Source organism: Synchytrium microbalum, assembly GCF_006535985.1.
Source record: "Synchytrium microbalum strain JEL517 chromosome Unknown SmJEL517_scf0001, whole genome shotgun sequence".
Lineage (NCBI taxonomy): Eukaryota > Fungi > Chytridiomycota > Chytridiomycetes > Synchytriales > Synchytriaceae > Synchytrium > Synchytrium microbalum.
This window is the reverse complement of record NW_022158350.1, coordinates 280,438-295,995: the sequence shown is the minus strand read 5'-3', so window position 1 is coordinate 295,995 and position 15,558 is coordinate 280,438. Positions and strand designations below refer to the sequence as shown.

Sequence of the window (15,558 nt, the reverse complement as noted above, 5' to 3'; positions counted from 1 at the left end):
TGCCAGTTGATAAAGACTAGATGGAGAGTAGTTCCTTGCTCCAAATGGTGTCTCTGTATATAATGATATTGATCTGATATGCTCTTCCTATCATATGCCAGTTGAGTTTGGAGTTTTGTTGGTGTTGGATGTGCATGCAAAGTTCGAATTCAGATTTCAAACTCAGTCTCCGGGACGTGACAAACATAACACGCTCTAAAAATACACGATATTGATTATGAGAGAGATTGAAAAGATCTAATTATTTGTGAATTACAACACTTTGGCTTCATTCTTCAACTTATCCACGAGCTAAAAAAAAAAAAGATGAAATGGAGTAACCATATGGGAGTAACCACTAAAAACCGTCTCAGGTTCACTCACCTCGTCAACAGTCTCCACTTTCTTCCCACCTTGTCGTTTGGCAGGTTCGAATACTTCCAACACTTCAATTCTAGGAGTAACATCTACTCCCAAGTCAGCGGCAGTTGTCTTGACCAATGGTTTCTTTTTGGCCTTCATGATGTTTGGTAGTGTGGCATATCGTGGTTCGTTCAACCTACATACACATCGAGTGTTATTGCCGACCGAAGTGTCATCTTATCAACCACACAAACCTCAGATCAGCAGTAACAACAGCAGGAGTCTGAACAGAAATAGTTTCCAGTCCACCGTCGACTTCACGTGTAACTGTCATCTTTTTACCGGCTTCTGAGAATTCAATCTTTGATGCGAATGTGGCCTACAAGTAACAAAAAAAAGGGGTCAGGGGTTATACCACACCATATGACATGATATGAATTACTTGTGGCCATCCTAGTAGGCCAGCTAGCATTTGACCAGTTTGATTTGAATCGTCATCAATGGCCTGTTTGCCTAAGATGACGAGGTTTGCCTTTTCCTTGTCGACGATTGCTTTGAGTAGTTTTGCGACCTGTATATAGGGGGAGAGTATGAATAACAGCACAATGTGGCAATAAAAATCCAATATCAACCGAATACACTATAATCAGCACCACCCTTACTTGGAGTGGTTGGACATCAGTACCCTCCGGAACCTCGACATGCATTGCCCTATCAACACCCATAGCCAACGAAGTCCTCAGAGTTTCTTGAGCTTTAGTGGGTCCCACGGTAACGGCAATAACCTCGTCAGCAACCTTCTTCTCCTTTAAGCGCACAGCTTCTTCAATAGCGATTTCGTCGAATGGGTTCATTGAATGTTTGACATTGGCTGTTTCTACTTTGCCTCCTACGACTCGTATTTTGACTGCATAGTCTACGACTCTTTTGACGCCCACTATTTGTTATCATCATAGGTGGTTAGTATATAGCGCATGTTGGTTGTATAAGACATGAAATGCAAAACTTTTCAAATGTCGCGAGCTAGTGAGGAGAGACGAATGCGACGTGATTGAAAGCAGGTACGTACCTAATACACGTAATCCTGACATGATGCTCTTCTTAACTGCCGATCTGTCCTTTATCTATCTCGTTCCTCGAATTATCAAATTTTTTGAATTTCAGACAAAACACCTCCATCTGGAACATTGAGTTGGTTGGATATAACAAAGGAGATCACAGATACGCGTAATTCTTTTACGTCTAGAGCTCCACCAATCTGGCTTCTTATAACAAGATAACCACCAGTAAAATTGATATGAGTGAATCAAATGGAAAGATGTTGACGCCATTGTCAACCACATATACAAAGACTCCGGAACAGGTCTGCCAGCTGTTATCTGTAGATCCAAAGAAGGGCCTCTCAAAGTCGGATGTCGAAACGAGAACCGAGGAATATGGAAAGAATGGTAATGCATTTGAACTGAAAATTGATGAACATTTCGTGTTGTCAAATGTTTGTTTGGAAGTCGGGCCTACCCATTATTCTGTTGGCCCGCAATGAATTCCATATCTCTATTCATTGAGCATTACCGCTCCACCAACACCACACAACAAAATGCTAACACAACAACCTAAATCAGAACTCCCATCAGACCCACCTACACCATTATGGCAACTCATCCTAGAACAATTCCAAGATCAGCTGGTATTGATCTTACTCGGTGCCGCTGTCATATCTTTTGTGTTGGCAGCTCTAGAAACCGACGAAAAGGAGAAATCAACTGCCTTTGTTGAACCTATCGTTATTCTCTTGATCCTGATTGCCAATGCTGTTGTTGGGGTCGTTCAGGAGAGTAACGCTGAGAAGGCTATTGAGGTACGGTTATGCCATGAGTGAAAGTCGGTATATGACGGTGTAGCTCAATGCGAGGAGTGGTCAATATGAAAATCTTCCATACGCCTTTTTTGTCGCCTTCCTTACCACAAAGTCTCCATACTCACAAACACGTATTGTAGGCCCTGATGGAATACTCACCAGACGACACAGTGGTCATCCGTGACAGCGTCCCACATAAAATTCACGCAAAAGATCTAGTCCCCGGTGACATTGTCTCCCTCTCTGTCGGCGATAAAGTCCCCGCTGACTGTCGTCTCCTAGTAGTCACCTCCTCGGCCTTCAGAATAGACCAAGCAATCCTAACAGGAGAATCCGTATCCGTCGAAAAAATAGCAGAATACATTGTAAAAGACACCCGTGCCGTAAGGCAAGACCAAATCAACATGCTCTTTTCCGGTACCACAATCACGATCGGTAAAGCAACCGCCGTCGTAGTCGCAACGGGTACATCAACAGCTATTGGCGACATTCACAAATCTATTAGTTCACAAATTGATGAAAAGACACCACTCAAACAAGCACTAGATGATTTCGGTGATCAATTAGCTAGGATTATATCCATTATATGTATTCTCGTGTGGATTATCAATGTTAGGCATTTCAATGATGCGGCTTTTAATGGTAACTGGTTGAAGGGTGCAGTATACTACTTCAAGATTGCAGTTGCTTTGGCTGTTGCTGCCATTCCTGAGGGTCTGGCTGTTGTTATAACTACCTGTCTGGCTCTGGGTACTAAGAAGATGGCTGCTCAGGGTGCTATTGTGAGGAAGTTGAGGAGTGTAGAGACTTTGGGATGTACGAGTATTATTTGTTCTGATAAGACCGGGACGCTGACTACGAATCAGATGAGTGCTCGTAAGGTAAGAGCTTATTGATGAACAGGTTGGGTTTGCTCCTTAAGTGGGTGCAGTTTGAGTGCAAAAAAAAAAAAAAAAAAATAGATTGATGGGGTAATCCCTTCTCTGTACTATCCATTACAGAAAATCTAACATTTCTTTTGTAGATAATGCTGGTAGACACCTCAAACCTCGTCGAATTCGATGTAGAAGGAACCACCTACGGTCCCGAAGGTCGCGTATACTACCAGTCAGGCAAACCATGTGATCGAGACGTCCTCTCGTCGCAACCTGTACTAAACGAACTAGCACACATCGCATGTCTCTGCAACGATGCCAAAATCGTATACGACGAATCACTCGACCAATTCCAAAAAGTCGGTGAACCCACTGAGGCCGCCTTACGAGCCCTAGTAGAAAAATTGGGTACAGATTCACCTGATTTTAATCGTCAAATCCCTATTATAAACACTCCTGTTGATTTGGGGCGTTTGTCTGGACGTGAGAAATTGTGGAGGAGTGGACAGGCTTGTGAGTATGTCGAATCTAAATATCGCAAGACTGCTACGTTAGAGTTTTCGAGAGAGAGGAAGAGTATGTCTGTTGTTGTTGAGAGGGTTGATGGTGGTGGTAAGAAAGGGAAAATTTTGATGATTAAGGGAGCTCCTGAGCAGGTTTTGGAGAGGTGCAGTCATGTTAGGTTGACTTCGAATTCGGATAAGGCAGTCCCTCTGAGTGATTCTTTGAGGGATAAGATTTTGAATAAGGTGTGTTGGGTTGGGTTGGAGTTGATGATACCTTCATAGCTGAAATAAATCGTTGACATTATTTTCTTTTGCTGGGCTATAATCTTACGCATTTGGTTATCTATAGATGGTTGAATGGGGAGAGAAGGATGCCCTTCGAGTGCTGGCATTCGCAATGGCTGAAAACCCATCCATACCAAACAAACTGGATCCTTCCATGTATATCAAGATTGAGGTAATTGATAGCATGATGCAGTTTGATATATGGCGAGTAGTTTTTTTATGCAGACTACCAACTTCTCCCTTTTAAACCAGACCAACCTAACATTTGTCGGTTTAATCGGAATGCTCGATCCACCACGTCCCGAAGTAAAATCCTCCATCATTAAATGTCGTGCAGCAGGAATTCGAGTGATCTGTATCACAGGAGATAACAAGAAGACTGCTGAATCTATCTGTCGACAAATTGGAATCTTCACTGCCCGAGAATCCCTCGAAGGCAAATCATACACGTCTCGAGAATGGGATGAGATGTCTGTTGATCAAAAACGAGAGGCTATTAGACGTGCGTCTCTGTTTTCGAGAGCTGAGCCGAGTCATAAGACTGAGCTGGTTGATTTGTTGAAGAATGAGGGATGGGTTGTTGCTATGGTATGTGTTGTGCCTAGAGTTAGATCTAGTTAGATTATGAAGCTAACCCTTGTGTATGTTTGTAGACTGGTGATGGAGTTAATGGTAACATTCATGTCCTTTTCTATCATCCTTTGTTGGGTTTTTTTGTGTGCTCTTTTGCTAACCTTCCGGTGTTTCGCTCTAGATGCACCTGCCCTCAAAAAGGCAGACATCGGTATAGCGATGGGATCAGGTACCGATGTAGCCAAATTAGCGTCAGACATGGTGTTGGCCGATGACAACTTCGCCACTATTGTCGCTGCCGTGGAAGAAGGTCGTTCCATTTATGCCAATACCAAGCAGTTCATTCGATATCTCATCAGTTCTAATATTGGTGAAGTCGTTAGGTAAAAGAGGCGTCCATGATTTTGTCAGATATTAGCAACTTTTTTGCTCACATTTTCTTCTCGTTTAGTATCTTCTTAACAGTCCTTCTCGGAATGCCTGAAGCCTTGATTCCAGTCCAGCTGTTATGGGTTAATCTAGTTACTGATGGATTACCTGCTACTGCACTTGGATTTAATCCTGCTGATCATGACATTATGAGACGACCACCTCGTGATTCTAAGGAGCCTATTGTTACTGCATGGCTGTTTATCAGGTGTGTTGATGCTTGATGTTGCTTGTATATGGGTGTTTTTTGTTGCTAACTTCTGCTCTCGACGTCACAGGTACATGGTAGTAGGAACCTACGTCGGAATGGCGACAGTATTCGGATATGCATGGTGGTTTATGTTTTATTCTGGTGGACCACATATTACATTCCATCAATTGGTACGTTGTCTTTGTAACTCTCCCTTTCGTGGATGCAAAAAAGTAATTGTCAACTCAACATCTCATGTTTCTGCTCCTAGACCAACTTTCACAAATGCTCAACGCTCTTCCCTGAACTTGGATGTGAAATGTTCACAAATGTCATGTCCAAGAAGGCGACTACCATGTCCCTCTCGATTTTGGTTGTTGTTGAGATGTTTAATGCTATCAACAGGTACAGAACCCCCCCCCCCACACACACACACACACACACACACGAAGCCGTGATTCTTGACAGTTCTTCGTAGCCAGGCATTTTGACCTTCTGCTAACAAACGTATCTCTGTTGTTTGCAATAGTTTGTCAGAGAATGAATCACTCCTAACATTCCCACTATGGAATAACATTTATCTCGTTTTGGCTATAACTCTGTCCATGGTGTTGCATTTCATGATTCTGTACATTCCATTCTTCACGGTAAGCGTGGTCAATGCGAAAAAAATTATATATGTACTAAGCGAACCGCTAACATTCTCCTTCAAAAGAATCTATTCGCAATAGTCCCACTAAACCTGGAAGAATGGCAATGGGTCTTGATGATTTCATTCCCAGTCATTATTGTTGATGAGATATTAAAGTATATCTCGAGAGAGTTTGTTAATAAGGCGAGTGTTGCTCCTGTTGATAAGAAACGGAACTAGAGATGAATGATGATACATGATTTTTACATGGTTATGAAAAAAGGAGGTGTGGTGAGGAGACATTCTAAAAAGAACCAATAGAATACAGAATGTTACACATATGTGGAGATTGTGTGCTGTCTGTCTTTCGTGTACGGGAACTATTTGTTTGCAGTTTTGCTATCTTGCGAAACGACTATCTCGCTGTTTTTTGCTACATTTCTCTTGTGCAGATTCTAGCAGTGTCTTGTTGCAAGACGGTGGTTCTGAATTCGGGGCATATATGAACGGAAGGAAGACGCTGCTTCACGGTATGATCCGGTTTGTTTAGATGAGATGGTAGAAGGAACGAGAGGTATACACACGTTGTAAGGTTGCCACATTTAATGATTGTCTCTGCTCTACTTTTTTGCTGTACCATGGTGTAATGGCGAACCTTCCGCGATGAATTAGGTCAGAAATAATGATGGATTTTGTTGAGTACTCTTTGTTGCTTCGCACCGGTGAACCCCACATTTTTTCACATCATTGAACAAGGTTCCCAAAACCACGCAAACGAGCCTCCCATCAAATCAAGCCCGCGTATCGTAGTGGGACGACAGGTCACCAATTTAGATCCAGAGTGATCTCAATTCTGACTGGGCTGTCTGAGCAATATGGCTACAAACAGCACTGCTCCCGCGGTTTTTGAGAAGAGATTGTTGGAGATGTCATCCGACATTTCCAATGGCAATTCCACCACTTCGATATCATTGGAATTATTGTTGGATACTTTTTTAGCTTTATATACGGACTGCAAAGGGGCTGCTAATCAGACTGAACATATAGTCAAGTTTGTTCAGAAATGTATGTCGAATGAAATTGCGTTGTGGAGGACATAGGAGACGAGGAGTAACGGAACCGATGGAATCATTTGATGCTCTTTGCTGATGCTTTTGGCTTTTTCTGATCGATAGATGATAAAGTGGCAACTCGACTACAGAAGCAGCGTGTAAATACTCAGGATTTCGATGTGGTCAAAGTGTTGGCTACCGGGGCTATTGGAAAGGTAGATTCCTATTTATTTATAAATTATGAATCATTTTTGCCAAAACGGTTATTTTCTTTATACAGGTTTGCTTGGTGAAGGGCAAATTAGATGGAAAAGTCTATGCCATGAAGGTGTTGAAGAAGATGGACTTGTTGACACGCCGTGAAGTGAGCAAAAAGCATCTATAGGTGAACCTGGTATCATCACGGCTTCGGGTGTCTGATGCAATTTCTGTCAAATTAGGCTGCCTTCTTCATGGAAGAGAGAAACGTCCTTGTATTCGCTCAACGATCTCACTGGTTGACGACCCTCTACGCTGCCTTCCAAGACGAAGAGAATCTATATCTAGTGATGGATTATGTCTCTGGTGGGAGTTTACGAGCCCTCATAATGAGCAGAGACGACCCGATGCCTGAAGAAGAAGCTAAATTCTATGTCGCCGAAATGCTGTTGTCGTTGGAAGAATTGCATTCGTATAACTACGTTCATCGGTACGGTGTCAATGATGTCTGTTTGACTTGCGCAGAGAGGCTTACACGTTGTTTTTTGCTAGGGACGTTAAACCTGAAAACATGTTGATTGATGAGACTGGACATGTTAAATTGGCAGATTTCGGGTCCTGCATGAGGTTGGATGAGGCTGACAAGGTATTACAGTTGATTGCAAAAATTGGTACTGGGCAAAATTTTCATCTAGTTTCTTTGCTTTTAGATCACCTCTCATGAAACTGTTGGGACTCCAGGTACGATTTTGTGATAGCGCAATATCGATGTTTGGGCTTTATTAACCTCGGCTTTCCTCAGACTACATTTCGCCTGAAATATTACGCGCTTTAGAAGGCGGTGTCAGTTATGGCAAGGAGTGCGATTGGTAAGACGGTGATCATTACCCCGGTGAATTTTTAGCTTTCTCTTGCTGACGTGTTCATTTCAAAATAGGTGGTCATTGGGTATCATCCTATTCGAATTACTATTTGATGAAACACCATTCTATGCTGAATCGTTGACTGAGACCTACGGCAAGATCATGGCTCATGCGGTACGTTTTGAGGCTACATGCCGACAAAAAAGGACACAGATGTAACGTGGTTATGTAATTCTAGACAACATTCGCTTTTCCTGAGGATTGTGAAATATCGGCTGATGCTAAGGATATCATATCAAAGTAAACAAGATTTGCAGATTTCCATGGCAATTATCCTATGTTTTTAAATGTCATTGTTTTACCACTATAGGTTGATATGTAGCAAAGAAGAGAGATTGGGCAAAAATGGACCTGCAGAAATCAAAGCTCATCCTTGGTTTAAGGGCATTGATTTTGAGAAAATACGAGCACGTATGTCAAAATCCGCATACAACAATCTTCGGTCTGTCTTTTTTTTCGCACAATAGTTGGCTGACACTCTCATCAACAGACAAACCACCATTCGTACCCGAACTCGACGGCCCAGAAGACACCAAATATTTCGAAAACGAAGAAGATGAAAGCAAGAAATTCGCAGTGAAAAAGTTGGCCAAGGATCGAGAATTTACTGGCCAGAATTTAAACTTCATTGGATACACCTACCTTCAGAACGCTCGCCCCATAATTTCATTCGGTGGAGATCTAGTCATGACTGTTGGAAACGGTGTTGCTTCTGGCGGATCAGCCGATAATGTTCGACTACAATCTCTAGAGACAGAGATTGAAACATTGAAGAATCGACTACAAGCTGAAGTAAAGACTGCCGCTGCTGCTCAGACAGCTGTTAGAGCAGCTGAAGAGGAAGTCAAGAGTGCCAAGAACAAGTTGTCGAAGGAGGTGACATTACGGCAAGAACTACAAGAACGTAACTCCATACTAGAAACCGAAAAGATGAAAACCCAATCCGAGTTGAACGATTTACGGCTCCTGAAAAATGATGCCAGCCATGAGAAGGCTGAGCTGGAAGCTAAACTAGCTCAAGTGAAACGATCTTTGGATGCCGATTTGAAGGCTAGAGCCGAGATTCAAGAATTAGAAGATGCCAAATCGAAACTTGAGTCCGAGTTGAATGGATTCAAGAGTGATTTAGAACGAGAACTGGCCAATTCTAAAACTCGAGAAGCTATATTGTCTGAGTTGACTCGCACCAAGGCAGGATTAGATGTAGAATTGCAGCAAGCTACTCGTAAATTGCAGGACGAGCTTGATGCCAAGGTCCCAGTGGAGGCTCGTCTATCTCAGCTATCCCAAGAGTTATCGAATGAGCAGTCAAGAGCTTCTACACTGGGTCAAGAACGTGTACAGTTATCTGAACGTGTACAAGCCCTTACCGCCGAGAATTCAATGTTGCAAGAGTCACTGACCAAAGAACAAGCAGCCGTTGAAGAAGCCACTCAACGTAGTCTACAATTAGAGCAAACCAAAGCTGGAGTAGAAGTCGAATTAGATGCTCTACAAAAGAAATGTGAAGCTCTGGAATCTGAACGTGATCAACTAATTGCGTCGTCAAGTAAAGCTCAAGCTGGATCCGACGAACAAGCATCAGCCAAACTCGATATCGTGACTCGACAATTGGATGCTGCTGTTGCTGCTCGTAACAAGGCAACCGATGAATTGGCCATTGTCAACAAACGCAAAGCAGTGCTGGAAGTTGAAGTAGCTGAATTACGCAAGAAATTACGAACTCAGGAAGAGTCTACGATCGAAAGCAAATCCAAGGCTGTTTCATTACAAACCCAACTTTCCGAAATGGCTACCAAATTAGCTGTATTGGATGATACCAACCAACACCTCTCCAAACAAGTGTCATCTACAAGTGAAGAGAGCAAAGGAATGACGATACGGCACTCATCTGAGTTGACATCACTCAAGAATAGTGTTGCTGCAGCTGCTTCTCGTATGGACGAAGTCGAAAAGACCAAGAGGTTGTTAGAAGCCGATCTAGAACAAGCAACCAAGAGAGAATCGGAAACCAAGGAAACTCTCAAGAAATTAGAAGCTCGGTTTGCAGAAGTGGAAGCAGCAGTTGGCAAAGAACGAAAAGCCAAGTTTGGTTATGAAGCACTCTTCCAAGGAAGTGAAGCTGCACGAGATGAATTGCAACGTGAAGTTGAGAGACTTCAAGCTCGACACGCTGGCACCAAAGAAGAACACGGCAAATCAGTACGAGAATACCAGGAATCCATGACTAGACTACGATTAGAATACTCAGCATTAGAAGAACGCCATGATTCTGAAACCAAACTAAGAACCAAACTTGAAGAGGATGTAGCTCGACTGGCTAAATCCATAACAACATTGGAAGAAAGTGTCAAAACCGAACGCCAAGGTCGTATAGATACCGAAGAGCAAGTATCCCAACTCTCAGAAATGCTGCAATACGAACGTGACAGTAATGCTCAACAGCGTGAACGAGAACGCAGTACACGACTTGTCGAATTGCCAGAAACCAGCATTGAGAAGCTGAAACATACTGATGGCAAAACCACTATATCGACTATTTCAGATAAATCTAGTCGCAAGGGATTCAACAAGTTGTTTTTACGTGGACCATCACCTACCAAGGACATGCAACGTATATTTGAGACTGAGGAGGACAATGGTGGCACTATATCACAGGGAAGTCCATTGGGCAGTCAAACTGTTAGTGAAATGGGAAGTCATCGCCGCATGAGCACTGCGTCTAGTCAAGGCAGTCTCAAGTCTAGTACCACACGACTTTCTGACGCTCCTCCAATTGGCAAGTGAATGAAAAAATTAGCACTCCTAGAAGTCATTGAAATATTGATTTCCATTTTCTTAGTTCATGTGTCCGATGAGATCAAAGGCTTCATCAAGGTCCCTAAAGGTGGCAAGGTCAAGAAGGGTTGGGTAGTCAAGTTTGCTGTCGTGAAAGACCACAAGTTGATTATCTATGATCGTGAAAGGGATGTTGGAATGAGTGATGGTGTTGACTTTTACGATATTGCGTAAGTGCAAGGCATCCCCGTTTCCTTTTGTGTCTAATAGGGTGGTTTTAACTTTGTCTCTGCTCGCAGTGGTGAAATCTTTGTGGTCAAACCAGTCAAACAAACAGAACTCATCCATGCATCTGGTGCTTTAATCGACTTTATCTTCCAAATTCAAATCAGTAACAAGTCTGGCGTTCCTGCTAGTTCATCACTTGCTTACGGCATGGCTAATTCTGTATGTGGATTGTCTCATACCGACCCTGCTTCTCGCGTCAATGTGAATTAGGGCTGACTTGTGTTTCTCCTTTTGTTGCATAGGCATCCACCGCAACCATGCCATCCCCAGCAACCTCATCAAACACTGCCACCTCTGTCGACCTACACAAAAAGATATCCAAACTGACTCAAGAAATCACAGTAAAAGAAAAACTGATTACCTCTGCTGAAAAAATGTTGGCTGTTACAAGTGGAGCAAGTCATAAACAAGTAGAAGGTGAATTAATCACCATACAAGACCAATTACAAATCCTGAGAGCCGAATTAAAGGAATTAACACAACAACAATTGCTTGTTGGGGCTGACAATTTGGATGAAGCCACCATTGTAAGTTCGAGTGTTTGCAACTATGACGCCAATTGGAAGTCTATTTTTAGCCTTGCTAACAATCTCATCTTTTTTGCTTTCGTAGCAAGAGGATGAGTTCCTACAAGACCTCGCATTATGTAAACGAGAATACGAAAAGGAGATACAATTAGAAGAGGGAAGGAAACTAATCTACACCAAAATGATGCAACCGTTGCTTGCAGCCGCCAAACCGAAAAAGCAAGGATTCTTTGGCACTGGAAGCAGTGCTACAGACAAGCAGTCAGGAACACAAATTGCTGAAGCTCAAGCCCAAATTGAGAGTGTGGAGAAGAGGTTGGAGAAACTGAATGAGGACTTAAGGATTCTCAACAATGTGAGTTGAATGATCGGACTTGAATGACGGGCTTTTTTTGTTGGGTGATGTCTAACAATATCCCATTCTTTTCGATCCTTAGGCAGCAACAAGGGACGCTCAAATGAGAATAGTGAAACTTTTCTTGAAAAAGAATCGTGTTGAGGAGGTTAAAAACCACAAGTTCAAGTTACGGCAGTATAATATGCCTATATCTTGTATGCAGTGTGGAGATCGACCACAGTTCGGGTCGACGACTGGTCATGAGTGTACAGGTAAACATACCGGTTATATTATGTTGCGAGGTTCTCGATCTATTGTTTTTGCATGTCTTAACACATATTATTGGTTTTCAAATAGCATGCAAAATGGTTGTGCATACGCACTGTGTACATAGTGTGCAGCAAACTTGTCAGGATATAGCAAACACCAAGAACTTGACGCCATATGTAAGTCATCCCACCATAGACAGCCAAGTTTTCTTGTTGTTGCTGTCCTGCCACCACAGAGAGCAATGTTTTTAACTTTGCTAACGTTCACCACATACAACTAGTACTTTATGGCTCAATCACAACGCGAAAGAGATCAATGGATTCACGATCTCGAAGCTACAAGACGCGACGTGGACAAGATGAAATCTCCATCCAGTTTCGTCGGAAACTTGCCACACGTAACCACCACGACAACATTTTCAAGTAATCTCGCTCACATTCAGTCATCAACGAGCTCGTTAACATCATCTGCAACAACATCACCGTTATCACCTATGCCCGAGCCTTCATCATCGTTGGGTTTACCGCCGCAATCACCGACAAAACGGTAGAAAGATGAATCCAACCTCCTCCTTGCATTTTACCAAACTCCTCTATATAACATTTTCACATTCACTCAAAGCATTTTTGAAGAACAGTGTATACAAAAATACCCAATCTATTTTCTTTCATTAATAACATATTTTTCTTTGGCATAACTTCAATGTTTTCTATGTAGCAAATTGTGGTTGGGTTAAGGCAACAAGTAAGATCTAGCGATTGCGGTTATAGCTGCTTCACGTTTGTCATCAAGACGTATACGTCGGAGATTGTCGAAAGGGTTGCCGTCAGGCCTTTGTACGTGGTCGACGATTAGGGAGGGGATGAATGCTTCACCTTGGAATGGGTCTCGCGATGGACTACATAAATGAGGATGTGAGAGTGAGGGGATGAAAAAACTATGGGGCTTGACGAAACAAAGCAAGAAAGTTTTAGGAGTATCGAATGTCTCAAATATTTCTTAGGCATCAACCTGCAAGAACTATCATTGTCTCCATAGCTTACCTGGAAGGTCTCGAACTTGCACGCCGCCTCCTAGGCGACGAAGCAGATAGCGGGGTCGGTGGTCTTGGTGACGACAATCTCGAAATACTCCACGCCTTGTTATTTCCGTGTATTCCACTCACGACACTCCCTTCTCGCATCGATCGTCCCTTCATCATTCCACTAACAACACTTCCCTCACGCATTGATCGTCTACCGGGACTGCCGAACCCCATAGCCATTGAATAATTTGACATTGGACTTGATGGTCTTGTGCGATTCCCACTTGGCGACCATAGTAGCGAGTCAACCGGACCGTATTGAGATTTGGTTTGACGGATGAGGCGTTGGACTTGATCTAGTCTTGTTTCGATGGTTGTTTGGAGTTTTAGGTTTGTTGGTGTTAGAGATCTCTTCTCTTCTATTGGTTATAGGAGCATGATGTGTTAGCTTGCTTCTGCCCAATATTTTCATCAAATGATGCCTCGCTTTTACCGATAGTTCTAGCCGGCGACCATGGAGGTAATAGGGACGTTAATTCACGTGGGGGACTGGATAAAATATCGTCTTCAACGTGTTTCACTACGAAATCTGGCCTTGGTCTCATCTTTATATTCACTTTGCGTCAATCTCCGTTCGTGACAAAAGCTCAAGACAGTAGCGATGAGAGTCCTAATCAATCTTTCACGTGCTCGGCTACCTATAAATTGCAAGCAGACACTATCAATCCACTCCTCTAGATATCGCCCAACGTCAATAATCACCGATTTGACACAATTTAGAGCATCGCAATCTCAGACACAATCAGCGACACCCAAACAGCCAATACAGCCATCAAACCTATCCTTTTTACCTGTTTTATGGCGGCCGTACGCCCAACTAGTTCGGCTAGATCGACCCATTGGAACTTATTTGCTACTTTTACCGTGTACATGGAGTATAACGATGGCTTCATATGCTGGACATTTGCCAATAACGGAAACTGTTAAAATGTTGGGAATATTCAGTGTTGGTGCCTTTTTATTACGTGGTGCTGGATGTACTATTAATGATTTGTGGGATCGTGATATTGACAAGATGGTATGTTATACGAGCACTATGTGGAATAGCTTCTTGTGGTCTTGAGTTTTAGGCTCATATTTGTTTGTAACAGGTCGAAAGAACGAGATCTAGACCATTAGCGTCAGGAGCTATTACTCCTAGAAACGCACTCATCTTTTTGGGAGCTCAGTTGTCACTGGGGTTGGTTGTGTTGACACAGCTAAATCCATACAGGCAAGTCTTTCTCGGTGTGTTTTGGTGCATGACGTTTAATGTTGGAAGCAAACAAAGACTTGATCTAACGCAACATGCTCCATTCATAGCATCATACTCGGCGCATCATCTCTAGTGCTAGTTGTCTCCTACCCTTTAATGAAACGCATCACTTTCTGGCCTCAATTTATACTTGGATTGACATTTAATTGGGGTGCGCTGTTGGGGTGGTCGGCAATGATGGGCCACTGTGACTGGTCTGTCTGTTTACCTCTGTATGGAGCCGGTGTGTTTTGGACGTTGCTTTATGATACTATATATGCTATACAGGTACGAAATGTAAAAGGAGAACGCATGCTCATGAAGCCTCTTCATCAACCATTTTTTTGGTCGTGCTTAGGACATGCCAGACGATCGCCTAGTAGGCGTAAAATCAACAGCAATTCGCTTATACGACAATATGAAGCTATGGCTATCCGGATTTGCAACAGCAAATATCTCTCTACTAGTGCTAGCCGGCGTAATGAATGGTCAAGGATGGCCATATTTCTTAACTGTGATTGTGGGAGCAGGTTCTCACTTCATCTGGCAGATACGGACGCTGGATATGAACAGTGGTACAGATTGCGCTAAAAAGTTTGTGTCGAATGCCACGGTGGGGGTTATGGTGCTCGTTGGGATTACCTTGGATGTGGTGAGGCAGAGGGTGTTTGGTGAAGAGAAACGTGCAGAAGATGTTGGTGATGACAAGAAAGATATTGTCCATATTGCAAGTACATAATTTATTGGATGGTTTGATATATAGAAGCTTTGTGTTGACCACGCAACAGTTTTCCAAACTTTGGTGCCTTGAACGAAATGGATGTGTTGTATTGAGTTTTGGACTTCTCTTTCTAGAGCAATGACTTTGGATCACACGGCAAAAAAAAATCCGATACGCCCCAATTTTCCTTTCTCGAGCAACAACATGAAATTTCACATCCAACAAGTGGTTTACTGGACCTGAACGGTCTTCTAATTCCATCTTTGGACGTCTCGTTTCGTTTTGGAAATGGCTGCTGATCGCTTTGTAACGTGTCGGGCGGTAATGAACGTGAAGTTGCCAGATGCCAAAACAATCAGGATTAGCCTATCTATCCTGTTTTCAACAAGAGTCACATCTCCTTTCACGGATACTAATGTTCATATGGCTTTGAAATTCTTGGACTTCACGAATCGTA

The 15,558-nt window shown here is 42.8% G+C and overlaps 4 protein-coding genes across 4 annotated transcripts; 3 read left to right on the top strand and 1 right to left on the bottom strand.

Moving 5' to 3' along the window:
* Positions 1-252: 252 nt before the first annotated feature.
* On the bottom strand, positions 253-1,433 carry SmJEL517_g00075 (uncharacterized protein; the record flags this gene model as incomplete). Its single annotated transcript, XM_031166005.1, has 6 exons — positions 253-291; positions 364-538; positions 597-721; positions 785-913; positions 1,005-1,279; positions 1,412-1,433. 6 exons carry the CDS (start codon positions 1,431-1,433, stop codon positions 253-255), a joined length of 765 nt encoding a protein of 254 aa, XP_031028005.1.
* A 227-nt stretch (positions 1,434-1,660) lies between these two features.
* Positions 1,661-5,929, top strand: SmJEL517_g00074 (uncharacterized protein; the record flags this gene model as incomplete). Its single annotated transcript, XM_031166004.1, has 13 exons — positions 1,661-1,790; positions 1,965-2,200; positions 2,341-3,081; positions 3,225-3,824; positions 3,931-4,038; positions 4,119-4,454; positions 4,520-4,538; positions 4,621-4,822; positions 4,891-5,076; positions 5,147-5,249; positions 5,330-5,463; positions 5,588-5,705; positions 5,774-5,929. The coding sequence occupies 13 exons, from the start codon at positions 1,661-1,663 to the stop codon at positions 5,927-5,929; spliced, it is 3,069 nt and encodes a 1,022-aa protein (XP_031028004.1).
* A 635-nt stretch (positions 5,930-6,564) lies between these two features.
* SmJEL517_g00073 (uncharacterized protein) lies at positions 6,565-12,612 on the top strand (the record flags this gene model as incomplete). Its single annotated transcript, XM_031166003.1, has 18 exons — positions 6,565-6,754; positions 6,865-6,956; positions 7,022-7,105; positions 7,182-7,429; positions 7,492-7,585; positions 7,650-7,680; positions 7,742-7,808; positions 7,877-7,976; positions 8,041-8,102; positions 8,173-8,273; positions 8,353-10,608; positions 10,705-10,870; positions 10,940-11,087; positions 11,171-11,455; positions 11,541-11,810; positions 11,893-12,064; positions 12,150-12,238; positions 12,343-12,612. 18 exons carry the CDS (start codon positions 6,565-6,567, stop codon positions 12,610-12,612), a joined length of 4,725 nt encoding a protein of 1,574 aa, XP_031027999.1.
* A 1,417-nt stretch (positions 12,613-14,029) lies between these two features.
* Positions 14,030-15,119, top strand: SmJEL517_g00072 (uncharacterized protein; the record flags this gene model as incomplete). The annotated part of the gene is made up of 4 exons (XM_031166002.1): positions 14,030-14,164; positions 14,238-14,326; positions 14,449-14,668; positions 14,739-15,119. 4 exons carry the CDS (start codon positions 14,030-14,032, stop codon positions 15,117-15,119), a joined length of 825 nt encoding a protein of 274 aa, XP_031027998.1.
* Positions 15,120-15,558: the final 439 nt, after the last annotated feature.